Source organism: Limulus polyphemus, unplaced genomic scaffold (genome assembly GCF_000517525.1).
Source record: "Limulus polyphemus unplaced genomic scaffold, Limulus_polyphemus-2.1.2 Scaffold47, whole genome shotgun sequence".
NCBI lineage: Eukaryota > Metazoa > Arthropoda > Merostomata > Xiphosura > Limulidae > Limulus > Limulus polyphemus.
This window is the reverse complement of record NW_013665657.1, coordinates 225,935-250,357: the sequence shown is the minus strand read 5'-3', so window position 1 is coordinate 250,357 and position 24,423 is coordinate 225,935. Positions and strand designations below refer to the sequence as shown.

At 33.5% G+C, this 24,423-nt stretch overlaps 1 protein-coding gene across 2 annotated transcripts in view; it reads right to left on the bottom strand.

Moving 5' to 3' along the window:
- The window catches only part of LOC106462700 (rho guanine nucleotide exchange factor 11-like), a 208,722-nt gene that overhangs the window by 57,928 nt on the left and 126,371 nt on the right, over nt 1–24,423 (bottom strand). The window contains exon 3 of one of the 2 annotated variants that reach the window (XM_022390146.1): nt 17,881–17,939. In XM_022390146.1, the coding sequence (XP_022245854.1) occupies nt 17,881–17,939 (59 nt within the window). Of the gene's footprint in view, nt 1–7,315; nt 7,921–17,880; nt 17,940–24,423 lie in introns of those variants that run through there. The other variant, XM_013922648.2, reaches the window with a different exon arrangement.

Below are 24,423 nucleotides of genomic sequence, written 5' to 3'. Positions count from 1 at the left end.
AATTGAACATAATTAAGAATTTTGAATGAATAAATCTCCATTTATACAAACTTTAAAATAAGCCATAAAATACACACTCCTGAACTAAATTAAAGTTTGATTTACTTGTAGACTAGCTTATTAATTAAGTTGTTATCATTAGATCAACAGACACAAAAAGTACCTACGAAAATTCGTCATTAAAATATAAGTTATCAGCTAAAACCTTTCCATTTTAGTCTCAGTATGGTTTGTAATTCAACGGTAGTCTTTATTTATTAATTACAAATAATATAACTATTCCATTCTTCTTGAAGCTAAGGAAGAAAAGGTTTGGAACCACAATAAAATCACTTTCAATGTTACATTTCAAACTATGTAACTAATAAACTTTCATCATTACATAAAGTGATAATACAACCAATAAATTGTCATAATTAGATACCCTGACGATACAACCAACAAACTCTCGTCATTATATAAGATACAAACTGTCACCGTTACATTATCTGGCAATACAACTAAAAAACCGTCATCATTAGATACTGAATCGACACAACCAATTAGTTATGATCATTAAAAACTTCGACGATACAATCAACTACCTATCAGTATTACATACTCTAGTGATACAAGCAGCAAACTATCACCATTACGCACCATGGTGATACAACTAACAACTTCTTATCATTGCATACACTAACGATACACCCAATAAGGTGTAATGACTACATGGTTTGGCGGTATAACTACCAAACTATTATCATTACATATACAGGAGATACAAACGAAAAATAGCCATTGTGATATAATTAACAAACCATCACATACACTGACAGTACAACCAAAAAACTGTCGTCATTACATACCCTGGAGATACAACCAATATATCATCATCATCACACACTATGGCGATACATCCAACAAATTGTCGTCATTACATACCCTGGAGATACAACCAAAAAACTGTCGTCATTACATACCCTGGAGATACAACCAAAAAACTGTCATCATTACATACCCTGGAGATACAACCAAAAAACTGTCGTCATTACATACCCTGGAGATACAACCAAAAAACTGTCGTCATTACATACCCTGGAGATACAACCAAAAAACTGTCGTCATTATATACCCTGGAGATACAACCAGTATATTATCATCATCACACACTATGGCGATACATCCAACAAATTGTCGTCATTACTACCGTGGCGTTTCAACCAAAAAGAAAGAAAAAAACGTTATCATTATATACCATGATGATACAGCAAATAAACTATCATCATCTTATACCCTGGAGATACAACCAATATACTATCATCATCACACACTATGGCGATACATCCAACAATCTGACATGATTAGTTACTGTAAAGATAAAACAACAAACTGTCAGTATTACATAACCTCGTTATAGAACCAGCAAATTGTTATTGTTACATAATCTGGCGATACAATCAAAAAACTGTCATGATTACATAGTCTTGTAATACAACTAACAAATCATTATCATTACACACAGTGACGAACAACGAAAAGATTATCATCATTAGTTGATTACTAATCAACAAGAGTTGATTACCTTTGTTTTACTTACTCTATGGAAAACGTGTAATTAAATTTATACCTATAACTAAAATTAAGATATACTTTCAGGTTAGTCATTGAAGTCAAACGTTTGTTTAATTTCGTAGGTAGCGACTGCTCATATGTTTATATGTCCATGTTTGGCATGAAATATCGGGGATTTACCACTAGTGTCTCTTCATACGTAAGAATAACACATACCATCAACATTTGAGAACACATCCAGTATTATATGGGCGTATCAAAAGTTTATAACACTGATACTAACTCTAATTTTGACGCTATAAAGGCAGCTCCAAATGAACATCCTAGAATAGCTAATAGATTCCAATAGCTCGCCAAAACCCTAACCTTAACTGTCAAAGTTCACTTGTTCCAGTATTATAAAAATTGTAGTATACTAATCGGGATGTTCCTGGTTTGTAATTACACTACTTAGTTGCTCAGGTTCTGCTATTAAAAAGAATTGCAGAAACCTTCTCAGCGCCACCTTCAGATTATTTTTGTTTCTATCCGTAAAACATATACGAGACACAAAACCTGGTTTTCTTCTTCTCGTTGTTTATATTTCGTGGTTCGAAAAGACGAAATAAAGTTTATAAAGTAACTAAAAGGTTTTCTACAGACATATTCCAAATCATTTTTGTTCATTAAAAGACATAAAGAAATTTACAACCGTGATGATTTGTTTTACGAGTTAACTAAAAGGATACTAAAGTATTCCAACGATAATAAAAGAAGAATGTCCCTAAACAATTAAAAACAAACTTTTTATACGGTATTATAGGTAAAGTAAAAAATAACATTTCTACTTCACGTGCAAAGAAGCAGACAGCAATAATAACAACATATATTACAAATTTATATATATAATATATTTTTTTATTGTAAAGTAGTGTTGTAGCACTTTTACATTCTATCAAGTGAAGACGTCATCGTGTATTCGCAGCAGTTAAAGAACCTGGCACGAAAGTGAAAATTAATGTATCCAAGAACGTTCAACCGGAAGTTGGATAGTCGGAGCTAAAAATTACTTCTTTTTTTTAATTTCAAATGTCAAACGTCTACGAAAATCAATTAGCACTACTTTCTACTTGACTTCACGTGTACCTTAAGAATATGTCTTGAAAACACTAGTATAAAAGCAAAACATGAATTTTATTGTTAACGATAAACAACGACGTGTATGTAACATGAAGCAGGATCGGCTTTAATTATTAGGGAGAAAATAAACTGTGTAACATAAAGCAAAATCATTGCTAACGATGAACAGAAAATTAATCTCATATGAAACAGTGATCTAGAAAGACCAATTTTTATAGTATCACGTGTTTGTTTGTGTGACGGGGATTGGAACCCGCGACTCTCAGATTGCGAGTCGAGCGCTCTAACCACCTGGCCATGCCGGGCTCATCTCATGTAAGTGACTGTAACGTTCAGCAACTTTTCCGTTAACAATAATAAATATTACAGTTAACATTAAGCAATGAGTAACTCTAACAAACGATAACGATATTCTGTAATATTAGTATTAATGATAAATATGTATCTGTAACGTCGTTTAATGTAACCAATTAATAGAAATGTAACTGCAACGTCCTGTAAAATCAGGGTTAACAATAAATAAAGAAATGGTGTAACGTCTTGTAAGATCAGTATTAACAATAAATAAATGTATGGTAAAAACTGTTAACAGTAACTAAAGAAAATGATGTAACGTCCTGTAATATCGATATTCATATAAGATATATGAATGGTTGTAGTTCCATATAACTTTGTTGTAAAAACAAATAAATTGTAAGGTCAGTGTATAATAAGCAAATGCATTACTCTAACATCTGGTGTGTTTGTTTGTAAATAAGCACAAAGCTACACAATGGGCTATCTGTGCTCTGCCCATCACAGGTATCAAAACCCGGTTTCTAGCGTTGTCAGTCCGCAGGCATATCGCTGTGTCACTGGGGATCTCTAATAGCTGGAAACTACTGATAACTAACTATAAGTAAAGAAAATGTCGGTAATATATTGTATAACCTGTGTCAGCAATACACAAAAAAGTAACTGGGTAAGTTCTGTAAGGAAATTTCTATAACGTCCTGTAAAACCAATGTCAACTATAAATAAAGAAATGGTTGTAAATGATTGTAAAATCAAGATTAGCAATAATACAGTAAATATCCCGTAAAACCAGTGTTAATAATAATAAGTGTAATGCACTGTAAGACCAGTGTTAATAATAAAGAAATAACTGTAATACCCTGTAAGACCAGTGTTAATAATAAATAAGTAATTGTAATATCCTGTAAGTCCAGTGTTAATAATAAAGAAATAACTGTAATGCCCTATAAGTCCAGTGTTAATAATAAGAAATAACTGTAATGCCCTATAAGTCCAGTGTTAATAATAATAATAATAAGTGTAATGCACTGTAAGACCGGTGTTAATGATAAAGAAGTAACTGTAATGCCCTATAAGACTAGTGTTAATAATAATAAAGAAATAACTGTAATGCTCTATAAGTCCAGTGTTAATAATAATAAGTGTAATGCACTGTAAGACTAGTGTTAATAATAAAGAAATGATTTTAATATCCTCTTTTATGACAGCTAAGCATGTTCTATAGTGAACCTTATTCTGATGCAATATCACACAAGCCACCGACCTACAAACAGCTTTTATTATGTCTGTTGACAATGCGACAATGACAATTACCTGCTCGACAAGCAGTGAGTACTCTAGTAAAATAGATTTCTGTTTTCTCTAACGTTTACAAGACTAGGAAAACTAATGCTAATTGATGAACCAGAAACTCAAAACTTTGTTAGCTGATGCACATTACCCCCCCCCCTTCACCCCTCCGCATAACGCATATTGAAAATGTGTCATCATTTGTTTAAGTCATTATCTAGAATGGTTTCACAGAATACACTGAAATTATGTGCAAATAAGAAATAAGAAAACGTTCTAACGCTGCGTTTCTCTCTCTCCGCAAAGTCTGGCGGGCAATTTGTAGGTGTTTTATTTACATTGTCTGTAGTACTAAATTTTCTTTACGTAGATGTAAAATAATGGACTGCTTCATAAAACGAATGTAAAGACAAATTATAACATTAACAAAATATGTATAAAACTGGAAAACTCAGTCAGTTAAGGCTATTGTCATTTTACGGAAAGCTTTGAAACATAAAACAACGAAAATGGTAGAGACATCTTGAATAAAATAGTGTAAAAAAAACTTATTTCTTGGAAATAAATTTATTAAAGTAATAATGCCTGGAGACGGCTTGAATAGGTAATGATGACAAAACCTTGTCGAAACGTTGTACATTTGCTATTATGTTAAACTTATATTAAAGTTTTTCTTCATTACCCATTCAAGCCGTCTCCAGCCATTATTAGTCTCAAAGTGGGTTCCTTGTCATCGAAATTTATTAAAGCTTTATTAGTAAATCATTACTTGCGCTAAGCTACAATAAGCAGTACCACCCTCCCCGCCAGTGGCTAAGCGGTAAGTCTAAAGGCTTATAATACTAAAAACTGGGTTTTGATACCCGTGGCGGTCACAGCACAGATAGCCCATTGTGTAGCTTTGTGCTTCTGCGACAAACACGCAAACAGCTCAAATTGGTTTGTGAACAAAGCCTAGTAGAATGAAGAAGCAGGGCATTAAATGGAAACAAACTGAAAATGAAGACGTCTTAAAATAGCAGGACGTAAGACTTCAGTTCCAGATATATTGAGCCCAGCTCCTTGGTAAGAAACTTATAAATAATGTGGCTCTACAAAGTCCCTGTCTAGTGGTAATAACGTAATTAAACCTAACAAATAGGCAAACAAAGTTTATGAAGTTGTTATGAATCATTTACACTAGTGGGGATATAAACATAACCGTAGAAAGGAAACGATGGGATGGAGACGATAACTTCGCCAAAATTAGTGTAATAGCTACGGATGATGAAGTCAATGTTTTCCTTGGCAACTATGCAGACAGAAGTGGAGGGGGAGAAGAATGTAAGTAACAGAAAAAAATAATATGTGAAAGAGCGAGAGTGTGGAATGTGGGTAACAAAGAGGAAGGTAATGAGAAGGGTAAAGTAAGAAAATATGAAGGATCTAAAAAGAGAAAAATGTGAGGAAATGAGGAGGGGGATGGGAAAAGGGGATAAATTAGCATAGGAGAGAATAAAATAATAAATAAGGAGATACAGAATGAATAAGTGCAACTGAGTAATGGAAAAGTGTAGTATAGGTAAGAAGAAGCCCAGAGGAAAAGGTAAACATGAACGTAAAAGATAACAGTAAAGAAACCCGAGAAGGTTTTACATGTTGTACTTGATAGAAGAGCAGAGAAAAGTAGGAAGATAGTAGAATTAATGCATGTAAAACAACATGAAAGAAGAAATGAGATAAAAAGAAGAAGAATGGTAGAAATGGAAATGAGAGAACGCCAAGAAAGAAAAAATAATATCACAGAGCAATAGAAAAAAACACTACTTTCAGACTGAATAATTTAAAGCAGTTATATCTCTCTTACGTATAACTTAACTACTACTGGAAGACTGCTAAAAAAAGAAAGTACCCTTTAGCCCATGCTTAATGGAAAAATAATGATAGTCGTTACAACATTCTAATAAGTATGATATCTAGTAAAAAATATATTAGTTTGTCACAAAAGTATTCGAAGAATCAATTTCATTGGAAATAGTTTTATTTGCCGTGCTGAAATTATAAAAGCAGATTTAATGTACTTCTTCATTAACTGTGAACTTCTACAAAATTACGTATTCATCCATTAACTGTGAACATCTACAAAATTATTTATTCATCCATTCATCTCTTCTTAGTGTGAGAAAAGAGTTCTGAAACATTAGGCAGTAAATTTTAAGTTTCAAACATTATCTTAACTCCAAATTGTTTTTCTCGTGCACGTAGAATGATGGGAAGAACACGATTAACTTTGCTAATTCACAAACGTTAACCTCAACTCAGTGAATTTTCCGTGTACTTCTAGCTCACTAACCCGACTACAAAGGTATGATAACGATTCTTTGCTAGACCAATAGTTGCAAAACGGTTTCATTTACTGAGCTAAGATTGCTCTTTTTCTGTGTTGCAATTTGAAGTTGAAACAGCTATTAAACATACATTTCGTTTCAGTGTATTATCTTAACACCCAGTTTTATATTTTTCAGACTTTACACCAAGGTAAGTCTCCCCCCTAAAGTATATCATAGCGTCATTTTGAGTTTCTTTGATATATGTCTTATTCACGAAGGAAGGTTGGTACAGCTCGAGTTTTGAAGTTGAAGGTCAAAACTATATAACTTATAATGGAACGCTGATGTTATTAAAACGAAAGTTAGTTTTGTAAAACAGACAAAACATCGTTAATTAAACACTTCAGTCATTACTAACTATTTAAGCTGAAACATCAACTTTATTCTGAAATATAATGGTTTGAAAACAGATTTTATTTAAGCCTATTTTCGTTCCGCAAACGAAGAATAAAGTTTGATACATAATGTATATATTTCTCAATTGCATTTTAATAAATTATTCAGAATTTATTAAAATTACTAGATTTTACAGAATACAAAATAGTGATGATTTTTCAAAACAAGCGGCTGAACATAAATTTCAGAATGAAGAACATCCGTTAGATCTAATCCTTATATCAAATTAAAGTATAGAACAAAATTTTCCATATAAAAATGGTAGTCTTTAAACAGTTAAATTATAAACTTACCTTAATAGGTGTTAAGTGAAGCTTATGGGGTATCATTCTAACCAAATACTCATCCCTAGTAGAAAAACTCCAGTCGTTTGTCCAGATTTTCTTGTAGTGAATCTAATATTCACTACGAAGTTGACAAATATATTAATCGTTTAAAATGAGCTTTTGTGTGCTTAATGCGATGTCTCACACTCATATTAGCGCAATCGTTAATACACTTCATATTGGTTGCGTCGGTATTAAAAGATGATTAATTAGTCCCCACAGACCTTTAATATCTTCACATGTATAGTCGAGCAGTCAACAGCATCACGAGCACAAAATCCATCAATCGATTAAAAATTATCATGGAACAATAAATTTGTAACAATAATTGTTAGTGGAGATCCATTATTCAATCAGAGCGGCTGATATTTGACAAACAAAAAGTGAACGTCCGGTTTCCATTTACATTCACCACCTGAATAGCAGGCTAACTCTTCAGAAATAGACTTTCAACTGTCTCGTTGCTTGTTTACCAAAATTAACTAACTTCAAATTTACCTTTCTTTAGACTAATCGCTCTTTAAATATACAAGGGTTTTCATTATAAAATCTTCAGTTTTTGACTTTGTGTTATCAAAATCTAGCACATTCAAGCCCCAGCAACCGTCTGACGCGGGAAAGGGTCCTCAAGTTCAAGCGCTGAATACAGAGACATCCGGGCCCGACGACACCATTTATTGCTCCTCCGCTTCCCGCTAGAGGGCCTAAAATCGACCAGAAGCAACAGCTACAATGAAGTTGTGAGAAAAATAAGAACGAAAAATAAGATTCCTAAGAACAGAATAGTATATCAGTTCTGTTCTGTAATATAAATGTAGTTTTAGAATACGCTTGGAATTAAAAGCTTCTTAGTTCGGTGTCGTATTTTGAAACTTTATGCTGAATCTATGGTAAATTAATTTAAACTGAGCACAATAAATTTATTAGGCTACACACTGAAAAACTATTAGAACTCTGATCGCCAAAGAAACAGACAGGTGGATAAAGCAACTTAATCTATTTAAACGAGACTCATCGAAAAAGTCATTAACACAATTAACTAAAACAGACATTAACAGAACACCAGTATTTAATTGTTTTCGACAACTTTAGGGCTTATCGTATTAGTTGGGCGATCTATAGAGCACACTACCAACTAAAGACATTTAAATCTCAAATTCAAAAGGTTGCACCAATGTCCTCTTCTGATAATTTTTCCCCACCCTCAATAGGACGGGAATACGTCTACGGATTTACAACGTTAAAATCCGGGGTTCGATTCCCCGCGGTATACACAGCAGTTAGCCCAATGTGGCTTTGCTACAAAACAAACAAGCTTTTGGTAATTCATATAAGAGCATCGATCATGATGGTGATGATTTAAATTCATTGTTTGGTTTGGTTTGTTTTGAAATTCGTGCAAAGGTACACGAGGGTTAGGAGTGATGGACTAAAGAGAAGGTAGCTAGTCAGCACCACCCACCACCAACTCTTGGGCTATTCTTTTACCAACGAATAGGGTGAGTGACCGTCACTTATAACCAGATACCAAAGTTAAAAATATTGCACTGGTTTATATCAGATACCAAAGTTAAAAATATTACACTGGTTTATATCAGATACCAAAGTTAAAAATATTACACTGGTTTATATCAGATACCAAAGTTAAAAATATTGCACTGGTTTATATCAGATACCAAGGTTGAAAGTGATGTGTTAGTTTATATCAAAAAACAAAGATGAAAATAAATAATGTACTAATCTGCGGGTCGCGGGCTCGAATCCCTTGCACGCTCATACATTATTCATTTTTTTAACTTTTGATATGTGCTAATGCGTTATTTTTAACTTTTGTGCTTGGTACAAGTATTTGCAATATTTACGTACAACTGCATTGATTGAACTGTCCAAAACCTCGACCGAATACTCGTATAAAACAATATATATATATATGTGGGGGGGGGGGGATTACTAAGAACCGAGATATTTACATTAAATTTAATATGCCTTCCTTTTTTCTTTTATTACTGTTACTTGAGGACTTCAGTGTTGCCACTTGTCTAAAAGACATGAGCAATTTATCAAGTGGCAAATGAACGGTGACATATGTAGGTTTGATATAAAAGCTACGTATTAATAAAAAAAGTATAGGTGTGTTATTGTTTTTCCTAAGTTAGAAAGTCCCATGTTAGTATCTCAAGCGTCCCTCCCAAACTTGATGGATATCAAAAATAGCAACACAACGTCTCTAGCCACATGCATTACGATCTCATCGCTTCGGAGATAATTTAACTACCAGGTCTTCCAACTAGAATGTACAGCCGTTGAAGAGCTCTTACTTGTCGTTGTAGGAATGTAAATACAGTAAGAGCCTTCCAGTATAGCGTATCAATACCACGTTCTTACTTAATGATGAAGAAAAGCATGAAACTTTTATATTTCAGTGAACCATTCGTTACCGCATAAATCCACGTGCATAACGCTCGTGTAATCAGTGCGTTTTGTTGTACCCTTTAAAATATCATTCCACACAAACGCTCTAAAGCTTTGTCTTTGTGTGATAAGAATAGACTTTGTAATGTAGCTACTAAGCTGCATTTAATTCACATAGCATATTCAATACCCAGTAGAAAATCTAGGTAAATAATTAAGACAACCAGTCATACAAACGTATTTAACCTTTCAAAATGAATGAAACCTATAGAAAATTATATATTAGCTTGTCATCGTTTTCCTTATTTTAGCTGTATCATGAAAATAGGATTTTTTAACGCAGTGAATACTAATATAACGATTTTATCCTTATCCAGCAAAGTGTTTAGGTTTGAGACCAATTGATTAGGTACAAGATGTTACTAATTATTCCATCACACAGGCGGGATTTTATCATAAACGTTCTCGTGTTATAAAAAAGACTGTAATGTAAATTCGAAATGACTTTCGCACTGACGGAATTCTATCGTAAACTTCATGTGCTCGTGATATAAGTGAGACAGACAGTTCGAAATGTTACTAATTATTCTATGACACAGGCGGAATTCTATTGTAAACTTCATGTGCTCGTGATATAAGTGAGACAGACAGTTCGAAATGTTACTAAATATTCTATGACACAGGCGGAATTCTATCGTAACTTTGCTCGTGTTATAAGTGAGACAGACAGTTCGAAATGTTACTAAATATTCTATGACACAGGCGGAATTCTATAGTAAACTTGCTCGTGTTATAAGTGAGATAGACAGTTCTAAATGTTACTAAATATTCTATGACACAGGCGGAATTCTATGTTAAACTTGCTCGTGTTATAAGTGAGATAGACAGTTCGAAATGTTACTAAATATTCTATGACACAGGCGGAATTCTATAGTAAACTTGCTCGTGTTATAAGTGAGATAGACAGTTCGAAATGTTACTAATTATTCTATGACACAGGCGGAATTCTATAGTAAACTTGCTCGTGTTATAAGTGAGACAGACAGTTCTAAATGTTACTAGTTATTCTATGACACAGGCGGAATTCTATGGTAAACTTGCTCGTGTTATAAGTGAGATAGACAGTTCGAAATGTTACTAGTTATTCTATGACACAGGCGGAATTCTATAGTAAACTTGCTCGTGTTATAAGTGAGATAGACAGTTCGAAATGTTACTAAATATTCTATGACACAGGCGGAATTCTATGGTAAACTTGCTCGTGTTATAAGTGAGGTAGACAGTTCGAAATGTTACTAGTTATTCTATGACACAGGCAGAATTCTATAGTAAACTTGCTCGTGTTATAAGTGAGATAGACAGTTCGAAATGTTACTAGTTATTCTATGACACAGGCGGAATTCTATGGTAAACTTGCTCGTGTTATAAGTGAGATAGACAGTTCGAAATGTTACTAAATATTCTATGACACAGGCGGAATTCTATCGTAAAGTTGCTCGTGTTATAAGTGAGACAGACAGTTCGAAATTCTACTTAGGGTTCTATCGTATTCGTATTATAAGCGAAACTTTATAGAACCGAAAAAATAATGCAAAGGCAATGGTCATAAATTTTAGTTTTAAACTGAAATGATCAATTATACCAGATAATATTAAATAACCTATATCTTCGACACAGTGCTTTTTAGCTTGTAACTATTCCTGTTATTAGGCATTAACTAGAAATTTCTAGTTGAAACCTGACTAAACAGTCTATCTACAGGCTATTGCCACTAGAAGAGGCCTAGTCTTCTTTGTCAATTTGTTCATGTCCAGTGTTAATGATGAAAACATTCTAACTGAATGACAAGAGGCGAATCGAATAATAAACTAGGTTTCACGTTTCTTTCTCGCCGAATTTCGGAAATTGGTGATGAGAAAATAATATATCATCAAATTTAGCAGTATTTCATATAATTATAGGACATGAAAATAATATATCATCAAGTCTACCAGTATTTCATATAATTATAGGACATGAAAATAATATATCATCAAGTTTAGCAGTATTTGATATAATTATAGACATGAAAATAATATGTCATCAAGTTTAGCAGTATTTGATATAATTATAGGACATGAAAGTAATATATCATCAAGTTTAGCAGTATTTGATATAATTATAGACATGAAAATAATATGTCATCAAGTTTAGCAGTATTTGATATAATTATAGGACATGAAAATAATATATCATCAAGTTTAGCAGTATTTGATATAATTATAGGACATGAAAATAACATATCATCAAGTTTACTAATATTTCATATAATCATTGGACATGAAATATGAGACTGTAGTTGCTCCTTATTTTCAATAACACAAAATTTTAAAGGAATGCTTTAATCTTATCAGTATCTGATCTTTATTGTACAAATAAACATACAAGAGCTTTACTCATGTTGACAAATGGATGCTAAGATAGCAATGAGACTATGAATGCTATGTCAAGATCTTTTTATTCTCAACATTTCGACCACAAGTCTTCATCAGGAGATTATGACACCATCTATGTCTATGGTCTATGGCAGTTATTTTGGTATAAAGCTAATAGTTTAAAGAAAAACTATTAACCACCAAGGGTGTTCGAAGATTAGCAATCTTCCTTCACCCTGCTCGAGGTTAAAGATTAGTAGTTCGATGAGAGGTCATCGTTCCAAGTGGGCGAAAAAAAATTAATAATAATAAAATGATAATAATAATAATATATATATATACGTATTCATACTTACATACATACACGCAGATAATGATGAGGCAAGTGGGCGGAAGTGAAGGCGTAGCAAAGGCAGGTTGTTCTTGAAGAAGAAAGAAGTCGAAAACGATTGTTGACAATGTATTGAAACAAACGAGTATACAGGTTTTCTTGGATTAAATTCTTGCCGCACTCTGATTGGTGACCAAATGACCAGGAACATAATCCGGGAAAACCTACCCTTATAAAACACCACGGTGTCATCATCCCCGCCGGACATCTCTCTCTCTCTCTCTCTCTCTCTGCTTCTCTACCTCACTATTTAAATACCACTAGTTAAAAGTAGAACCAACCTCTCTCTCTCCAACAAAATTATAAAAACTCACGAATATAATAAATATGTTTACCGCGAACGGGGCGAAGGGGAGTGATAATATCCCTGAACAACCCCCAGTTGAGAAAAGTCAACTTTCCTTTAACAACTAAATTCCTGTCACGAAAAAAGAACAAAAAAAAAACGTCGTCATCAACAAATTAAAACTCTTGGTTAAAAAAATTTAATTTAATAACATACTCATTATACAAGCGATAATCTTTAAACGCAGAATGTTTAATCCAGGAAATCGCTACTTATGTACCAACCTGGTCATACCATCGAGACTAAGACCATCTCTCCTCGACTTTCCAAAGGCCGTTGGACAGAAAGACACTTCGCCTGCCTCCTCTGACTTTCTTCACGGCTTTCCGGCGGCTCTGTAGCCTCTACCTTATTTCTTTCCACTGGCTAATTCCTGCAAGCACAACTTAAAACTGAATCCACTGAAACAATAAAACCTCACTTGCGGGCCTGAAGGGGAACAGAAGTTCCCGAATACCCCAGTTGGGAAGGGCAGACAAGCATAAAATTTGTTTTCTCTTCCTTCAAACTAAATTACTGCCATGTCTAGTTTTTTAGTTATTTTTTCTCACGGTGTCATAATCTTCTGAAGAAGACTTAAAGTCGAAACGTTGAGAATAAAAAGATCCTGACTAGCAGTCATAGTCTCATTGCTATCTTGGTATCCATACAATAGGTTTTCTTTATTTTTCACGATCAAAAGGTCTTCTCAATTGGCAATAGTGAGTTATCTCATTTAACAACACCTTAGATTGCTAAAATCCTTACGCGCCAAAACATAAAAGGGATTAAAATTAGCACTATCAGCTCAGTCCTGCTCATTTTATAATGTGATATTTTGATATATGTCAATTTCAAACGGATCTTATACCAAAGCTTTATATGGATGCCCTTATCAGCGTGAGATTCATACACTTATTATGTTTTGCACCTGGGTTTCACCAGCTGCATCTGCCTGAAAGCTAGAGACTGTACAATATTTCTTTACTTTTGATCGAAAACCGGAACGGTAAAATATCTCCAGACCCCCAGTATTTGAAGCCTGTAAAATTTTAATAGTGGGAAATTATTAATTTTCGTCGAAATGGATTTAAATGTTCTTACATTGTAATATTATCCATGAAAATGTTGGAATCTCTTTCCGTGTTTGTTAAAAAACGTAAAAGTTAAAACATTTCGTTAGGTTATTACACAGTTAACTCTTTGGATTTTCAAAAACAAAAGAAAATAGAAATGCAGCCCTAGCCAGCGAAAATTTATTTACTTGTATATTTGCTACCCATCATTTCTACACGCTACTGTCGTTCACACATTAAGCAATAAGAACATCAAGAGAAGTACAGTGTGAGAAAATTTATTTACTTGTATATTTGCTACCCATCATTTCTACACGCTACTGTCGTTCACACATTAAGCAATAAGAACATCAAGAGAGGTACTGTGTGAGAAAATTTATTTACTTGTATATTCGCTACCCATCATTTCTACACGCTACTGTCGTTCACACATTAAGCAATAAGAACATCAAGAGAAGTACAGTGTGAGAAAATTTATTTACTTGTATATTCGCTACCCTTCATTCCTACACGCTAATGTCGTTCACACATTAAGCAATAAGAACGTCAAGAGAAGTACAGTGTGAGAAAATTTATTTACTTGTATATTCGCTACCCTTCATTTCTACACGCTACTGTCGTTCACACATTAAGCAATAAGAACGTTAAGAGAGATACAATGTGAGTCTGGTATCGCTAGATGGTTATCTATACAAATGTGGAAAAACCAGCGAATTTGGGAGAAGCGTGAAACCTATGAAATATACATAAAATATCATGACTGGTGGTTAGAATGTTATGAAAAAGCTAAGAAAAAAATGTTTTAAGTGATTTTATTAGCTGAAGACACGAAGGGTTTGACGAGACGTGTTTAAATATCTTAAGTCATATTTATTTGTTCTTTATTGTTGTTACCACATGAATTTGTAGCAACAATACTCAAATAGTAAATATCATATAATTCAAATTAATTTACATTTGATTCCAAAGTAAAAAAACATCTGTGTTCTATGTTCTATCATTTTGGTTTAAAAAATGAAACTTCTCGCTGAGAAAATACAATTTAACAAAAATGCGTTACCATGACGTAAGCGTTAAAGTTAGTAACATCAGAGAAGTTGCCTCATGATACGAGCAAGAACGTTATCTTTGCAAACATATACTAACATGTTCTACCAACTTTAGCTAGAAACACTATGGAAACAGTAGCCTAGCAACAACGACTGAATGATTTCCATCAATTAGCAAAACTATAATTTGATTCTTAATCTAATAACTCAAAAAGAAGTTTATAAGCATCATTAGTACTGAATGAACCTCTCCGAAGACAAGTCTGTATGGTCATTTATAATAACAAAAAACAACTCATATGAAACACAGCAATCTAGGAACAACCAACGACCTACAAAACCTTGTTCAAATATACAGCTACAGGAGTGATAGTTTAGCAATTTTCCACCTTCTGTAACTCTGACTGCAGTAATCCAAGTTAACATATTTTCAATGGATGTGCACTACTGGACCCTTACTTCACCAAATTTCAATGTAGTCCATTAAGAAATACTCGAGATATAAAATCTAGGATTTTGATTAAATTCCTTCCTTTTTTATTTCTTCGCACCGAAAGTACGAAAATTTTATTTCATAAAAAAATTTGGTACACTGATAGATCTTTACAACCTACAATTAGTTATCAAATGTGGGCTAATTATAAGTTTCATATGCAAAGTTTTTCAACAAAAACCGCTCAAATTTGACCAAAATTTTTGCCTGCGTGCTCAAAACGTCACGTGAGCTATCGGTTTGAAATCTTTACTACAGGTTTATCCGTAGGTGGATCTTTTTCAATTTCTTATCATTCGGATTAAAAACGATTGATTTAGAGCAGCCAAACTATAGGGTGAAAGGACATAAGTATTGGTTAGGCCAAGCAAAATAAATTAGCAGTTTCTAGCTTAAGTATTGAAGAGAATCGTACGGGTGTTCGGTTACTATTCATTGTCAAAGTTTAAGAACTAATTTGCTAAGTTTTATAAAATTCTTTTGACTAAAGAGCTTTTAGAATCACGTAATATTAGCTTAAGCAATTTGCATAAATAATTATGCTTGATACGGCTGTACTTAGTGTATGCGTGTGATGACAAGAAACTGTTAATCTAGTTTCCATGGCGTTACTGTAAAGGAAGTTATTAACACTGTTTCAGAGAGGAAAAACTACCACCATATATTGTAAAGAATCTGGTTGGTTCTGTAAACTATAGGTCTATTTTTTTCACACTTAAGGTGTTTCTGATTAGCTCTTTTATATAAGTGCAACGTTTCGACCACTAACTCAAGTACAAACACACAATCAACTACCCAATATAAGTGGTAAACTAATTCTAATATTACTATTCGGTGGGGAAAACTGATCCTTGTAATAAATAAGACGCTGTTAAAGAACTTTCAATAAAGCATTTTATGAATTAACAAAGCTTCCTTTATATATATATATATATATATTTAACGTTTAAAAATAAAGTTTGATAACAGTCACAGAAACAAAACAATTTAGCAAGCCATAAATATATTCTGAGGAAGAATTATTAAATAACATATGTAAACATCGAACAGTTCGTTTTAACTTTTTGAGAATAGTACATTCCTGCATTCAGTGCTAACGTAGAGTCTTCTACTATTTATAGACGTGTCTGTAACCGGTGCTGAAAATCACCAATGTTATACATATTTGATTTCTAGTTCGCTTACAAACAATAGTTTTTCCTCTTCTTCTCAAACTTCATTTGGAGCAAAAGTTTTATGGGGAAACTTATAATACAGAGCTAATAATTACAATTTGGAGATTTGAAATGTTCTGTTTCAAACCTACACTTTTAAGTGTTCAAGTTAAAATATTATATCATTCGTCTAAGCTAATTCACACTACAAAAGGTGCTCTTCATGATAACTGATGACATATATAGCCCCCTAGACTATATCAATATAGTAGAAACGGCTGATATGGGTATTTGAAACTTTTATTTAAAATACAAAACTAATAACATTGTTTCGAAACGTTGTATGTTTTGTGTTTTAAATAAAAGTTTTTAATATTGATATCAGCCGTCTCTACTATACTTCAAGTGGGTTCATAGCCATCGTGAATTATTTCATTACCATATCTGTTATATCTCAGCCGGCCTGGTGAGCCCTGGTATTGAACGACAGGCCTCGTCGACACAGTTTATGGCAAATGGTTGTGTGGTTAACATATTATAACATATTTTCTTTTGATTTTACTCATGGGTTCTTAGAACTAAGGTACCTAACACCTTCAGTATCAGGTGATCTATACTGCAAGTTAACTCTACCAGAGGAAAACCCTGGTATTGAAGATGTTAATCAAACTATATATAATACCTTAGTAAAAATGGCATCAATGCAGTAAGCAGAATCTGCAAGAGTTCATCCCTGGCACTGAAGACGTTAAACTGTCTATATCTAAATGTTGTGCAAAATATCAGAGTCAAAATAATATATTTAGAATTTTTTACTTCAAGGTATTCTTGGTGTGAAATTGAATGTGATGTTCTTAAAGGTTTTTGATATTTTTTATATGTCGCTTCTGTTGTAAATAAATGAACCTTAGAATATAATAAGCCTAAATTTTACAGATTGGTACTGCGCATTCTGAAAAGTACTTTATTTAAATTGAATACTAATGAAAACCTTGATAAGAACACGTTCTATTAAATATGTTTGCCAAGGAAACTTCTACATTCACACTATCCTTCCACAACCATATTCTTCTTTTACTCAGTAATAGAAGACAATAAAAACAGATCTGACTTGAATTACAGTTAAGGGTTGAAACACACTTACTTGTGAAATTACTTCCTCTATCACTTTCTAACAGGTTGAAACATTTGTTAACGATTCAAGCTAGAAAAACTCACCTGGCCTTGTAGATTAGGTGACGGTAAATTCAGATAACCAGCATCTTTGCCGCCAGGTCCTGCAAAAACGGAAAAATTAATAGATAAGCTAAGGATGGTACGAACCAAAAAACTTTTACACACTATCAGAGGCGTCTCTGGGTACTTAAAGGATACAGAGCTCGGGCTCATAGGCGCGGAGATTTTCGGTATTTCAGTATGATATTGATCATGCTTTTCTATTCTGATTTTTCAAGACACCAACTGGGGATTTGAGGCACTGTCAAATAGAATCTGGTCACGGACCTCGTTTCCCACTACCTAGTGACGCCTCTTCATGCCACGTTTTTATTCATTGCATTTTTGATTTATTGTATACAAATATTATTATTGTTGTCCTTGTCACCATTAAACTGCGTAGCAAACTGTGAATATAATCTCCAAAAAGATCTTTGATCCGTTTTAGTCTAGGATTTCTACTGTACGATGGAAACAAGAAAAGTCGACTGAAGCTAAATAAACGTCATATATTTTAACATATCCTCCTCCCTCACCTCCGCATGAGTTATTAGCGTATAAAAAACAATAAAAGATAAACAGGGAATGAAAAATATTATAATCATAAATAGTGTGTTTCTGTGTATTTTCTTATAGCAAACCCACATGGGGCTGTCTGCTGTGTCCACCGAGAGGAATAGAATCCCTGACTCTAGCGTTGTAAATCCGAAGACTTACCGTTGTCCCACCGGGGTACATAATCACAAATAACGATTGTTATTATTATTCTATAATTACAAAACAAGATTGTTATCAAAGTCAGGATGATTCAGTTTCTTTGTAGGTAACCGCAAAGCTACACAATGGGCTATCTGTGCTCTGCCCACCACGAGTATCGAAACTCGGTTTCTAGCGTTGTAATTCCGCAGACATGTGCCAGTAGTGGGTGTCAGGATGATGTGTCCTATATCAATAACATGGGATATATAAAAGTTTGAAACTGTGATGAGAGAGTTTTGTGTGTATGAGGGCAAAATCACAGTGGTCTATCTCCTGTGTCCACCGCGTGGAAACGAACCTCGGATTTTAACGTTGTATATCCATAGACTGTCCCACCGGGAGACGTGGTGAAAAGGAATTCATAAATTTAAATTGTACTGTTATTTCTTTATAACATTAAAAAAGAACATGCTTTTGTACTGGAAAAACATCATGAAAAATCAAGACACTGTATATTTTATTCTTAACTCACTTTGTGAGAAGAAAACTAGTTCATAATAAAAGGCTTAGGTTTGTAAAATGTAATTCTACACTTAAATTGTATTTATTTTCAGATACTCAGCTGAATGTCTAAAACTATTTCAACTAAAATCAATTTACACTGCTAAATCCCAGATAATCAATGCGTGTTAATTATATTTACATATATAGTTTCCAAAGGGCATTTTGCATTTCAAACAACATGCTTCAAACATATATTTTTCATAACCAATTGCCTGTCTCTTGGGGTTGAAGAAATTAATATGGCTTCTATTTGCATACACACACACACACATATATATATACGTGCTAGAGAGTATACGTGGTCATGGTGGATTTTTGTTAATTATCACCTATTTTCTCGTTAACAAGTGAGGAATTCACTTGCTAATTAGGGACCGTACATGTATAGATGTAATATTAATGGTAATTTCGAAAACCTTAAGCTATATATATATATTAAGATTTTGAAGAAGACCCTGAATATCAGTTCCATATAATATTTGATAAATCTTTTACCAAACATCTTACGAAATTGGCAGGTTGGAGAATTAATTATATAATGATATGATATGAGAAACGAAAGAATCCCGAAAACAGTTAAGTGAGAACTGTTGTTTCGTCCTACTTTACATAATAAATCATTGTGGCACCGATAACCAGACGACAGAACGCTAACGCTTTAGTCATTCTTCGTATATGGTTTCCTAGACAAAACTTGGCAGATATTGAGAATTAACTCTTGTGAAATTAAATAAATCCACTTGTGACCATTGAAAAATGTGCAAGTAAATAAATCCACTTGTGACCATTGAAAAATGTGAAAGTAAATATATCCACTTGTGGCCAGTTAAAAGTGTGAAAGTAAATAAATCCACTTGTGGTCAGTTAAAAATGTGAAAGTAAATATATCTACCTGTGACCATTGAAAAATGTGAAAGTAAATATATCCACTTGTGGTCATTGAAATATGTGAAAGTAAATATATTTACATGTGACCATTGAAAAATGTGAAAGTAAATATATCCACTTGTGACCATTGAAAAATGTGAAAGTAAATATATCCACTTGTGGCCATTGAAATATGTGAAAGTAAATATATCCACTTGTGGCGATTGAAATATGTGAAAGTAAATATGTCCACTTGTGACCATTGAAATATGTGAAAGTAAATATATCCACTTTTAATGCTAATTATTATTTCATAACAAACATTTAATGAACTGATGCTATTCAGATTTAAAACTATGTGTCCTGTCTTGACAGTTGTTTTAAAAACTGAATTTACCAAGTAAAATTTAATCCCATGGTCACCATCCTAGCAGGTTGTTTTTGTAAGCTGATCTAACAAAACGATATTCAAACATATATTCAGAAGTATTTTAATAAACTGATCTAACTTAGATTTAAAGCTATATTAACAGATGTGTTAATGAAGCTATCCAATTCAGATTTAAAACCAGGTGTTCTGTCTTAACAGGTGCTTTAATAAACTAAACCATTCTATTTAGGTTTAAACTTGCGTGTATTATTTTGAAAAGTGTTTGGATAAACTGAAATAGTCAAACATATTCAAAAATACTTGTACCATATTGAAACGTGCTTTAATAAATTTAGCTTACCGAACCAGATTCGAACCCATTCATGCGATACTACAAAATAACAAAGCATTTTAAGCTGTGAGTGCGTTGTAAGAGTAACAGTCTATACCCTAGCCTGGATGGTAGGTGGTAGGTGCTGCTTACTTAAAACCTTCTCTCTGGGTAGTAATTCAAAAATATGAAGTATGGTAGAGAGCCTTACTAGTTGTGCCATAAATACAACTACTAACTAATTTAGATTCCAGCCCAAATATTGTCTTGACAGTTGTGTTTTAATAAACTGAGCAACCAAACAAGACTAAAGCCAAGAGAGTTTAATACAAAATTTTATATACTGAGATAAAACTCACAAATGTGCTGTAATAAACTGAAATAATTAAATCAATTCGAATTCTCGTGTGCTATCTTAAAAGTATTTTATTAGTAAGATTAGAAGCCACTTGCACTATCTGTACAGATGCTTTAATATGCTAAAAAAAAATCAAGAAGCTAGAGAATGAAATAAGTTTGGTTTGAATTTCGCGCAAAGCTACACGAGGGCTATCTGCGCTAGCCGTCCATAATTTAGCAGTGAAAGACTAGAGGGAAGGCAACTAGTCATCACCACCCACCGCCAACTCTTTTGTTACTCTTTTTACCAACGAATAGTGGGATTGACCGTCACATTATAACGTCCTCGCGGCTGAAAGGGCGAGCATGTTTCGTAATACGGGAATTCGAACCTGCGACCTCAGATTGCGAGTCGAAAGCCTAAACCACTAGGCCATGCTTAACACATCTTTAATAAGCAAGACATAGCTAGTCAGATTCAAACCCTCGTGTACGGTATTAATAAGTGTTTGGTCAAGTCACCTGATGCAGCGTCTATGGATTTCAGTACGATCAAACTGTTAAAACGACTAGGCGCTGTGAAACGGTTGCCCTATACACTGGTGGTATTATGAAAAGTATGTAGTGATGAGTGATGTGCTTAAGATACGACAGCCTTACGACAAAGAATTTTCCAATGAAAACTACGCTGCAGATTTATTTTCAAGCTACACGGTTGTAAGTTAGAGCATGACTGGACGAGGAGACATGGACTGTAACGACGTGGTGACGCGCCAAATGCAACTTCCTCAATCTCTATACTATTTTCACTGGCACTTCATTTTAACGAACGATACAAGTAAGATCAAACCAGCACGTAATATTTTGATACGTTATTTAATAAACTAGGCGAGCTAAGTCACATTCGAACCCACGCAAGCACTTTCTTTAACAGATGCTTTAACAATCTTAGCCAATAAAGACTTCAGCTTGCATATACTATCTTAAGAGTTGTTTTAGTAAACAGAATTGAATTTTCGTTACTGTCTTAACACATGATTAAATAAGCTCAGCTAACAAAGTAAAATTCACAAACACGAATACTAGTTAAGCAGCTGCTTTGATGAACTGAAACTTGTCAAACCTAAACATAAAATCAGTAGCTTAACACATCTTTAATAAGCAAGACATAGCTAGTCAGATTCAAACCCTCGTGTACGGTATTAATAAGTGTTTGAATAAAGTGGGTTAAGCAAGTGAAACTCAAACCCTCGTATACTGTTTCAACAAGCATTTGAATATAATGTGCTAACCAAATCAGACTCAAATTCTCGTGTAGGTCTTAATAAGTGTTTGAATAAAGTGAACTGACCAAGTGAGACTAAACTCCTCATTTACTGATTTAACAAATCAGGCTAACCAAGTCGGATTCAAACCCTCGTGTACTTTCTCAACACGTGTTTGAATAAAGCGTGATAACTAAGTGAAATTCAAATCCACATGTACTGTCTTGATGCGTGATTGAATAAACCAAACGAGACTCAAAATAAGTGTGCTGTTTGAATAGGTTCATTAATAAGTCAGGCTAACCAAATCAGATTCGAATCTTCGTGGGCTTTACAATCGTTGAAATCTGCATGTTTCCGTCATTTTTCTTCAAACTACTACTCACTTCCACTTCCAAATATCACTAGAGAAGTGCATCACAAATATAAACACCATACTTAATAGCCAGTTAGTTTACTGTTATTATCCATCAAATTGACTCGGTGGCTGTGGGTAGGCTGAAGAGATTACGACTCGTGATCTCGGCGACGGAGGTAGCCAATTGTACAGATTTAAACTACACACTTTCAATATCAGAATCATAAAGAAAAGTTCCAGAAGTTCCATCATTAGAATCCGAAATAATTTCAATCATATCAATACAGATTATATGAAATCCTTCTGAGGGAATGAATGACGAAAATTCTACGTCGTATTTATTAAGAAGTACTAAGTTTGGCTTAACTAACTTTAAGAGCGATTTACGTATGCAAAACGATGTATAGCTTTTGAGTGGCTCTTATACATAAATGCCTGTGTGTATCATAAGTAAAAATTTATTATATGATCAGCATTCATTTACATTACAATGCAACATTACAATTTTAGATACACGTCGTTAAAAGTACTTTTTATAGTTGTCAGAAATTTCAAAATCATTTTTTCCAGGTACTAAAAACGGTGTTTAACCAGCATACAAATGTAACCAACACGTAGATTTATAAATAAACACTCCAGGTTTAAATGTGGGGGTCTTAATTTTTGGTGAAAGGATAAGACTATTTGTTTGTTTGTAATTATGCACAAAGCTACACAATGGGCTATCTGTGGTCTGCCCACCACGGGTATCGAAACCCGGATTCTAGCGTTGTAAGTCCGCAGACATACCGCTGTGCCACTGGGAGAGGGGCATAATAAGACACTATTAATTCCAGTTTCGAATGTCGATGTCTCGTGAAATGCTTGTATTAACTTTGTAAGGAATGTCCCATTTCTCATTCATTTAATTTATCCATTTTAATGTTAATATAAAAGGAAAGGAGAACTTTTTCAGGTATAAGGAAATATATCGTGTTTAATGAAACAAGAGAAGAACTTTTAAAAATTGGCCAAAGAAACATCAAAATAAGAAAAATAAATGTGAAATGAAACATTGGGAAAGAAAAGGTATTATATTAAAATCGATTAGATAATAGAGGAATATCAAATATTCAAATGAAAAATGAGAAGACTATATGCAAACATTTGATTATTATCGACAAAAAATTTCGGAGAACTGTTAATAAACCTTCAAGACAGATTAATAGAAAAACTCAGCTAATCTACCTAAAACATGACTAAATTTAGAAAGACAAGGCTCGGAGAGTACGAACGTATACTTTCAGAAACTCTACTATAATATCTAACAGAAACACGGCTCTAAATTTAGATAGACAAGACATGAGAAGTACGAACGTAGACTTCTATAAACTTCAATGATAAGATCTAACAGAAACACGCTATAAATTTAGATACACAAGACACGTAAAGTATGAATGTAGACTTCTAGAAACATTAATGATAAAACCTAAAGAAACACGGTTCTAAGTTTAGAAAGACAAGACACGAAAAGTATGAACGTAGACTTCCATAAACTTCAATGATAAGATTTAACAGAAACACGGTTCTAAGTTTAGAAAGACAAGACACGAAAAGTATGAACGTAGACCTCCATAAACTTCCATGATAAGATCTAACAGGAACACGGTTCTAAGTTTAGAAAGACAAGACACGAAAAGTATGAACGTAGACCTCCATAAACTTCCATGATAAGATCTAACAGGAAACACGGTTCTAAGTTTAGAAACACAAG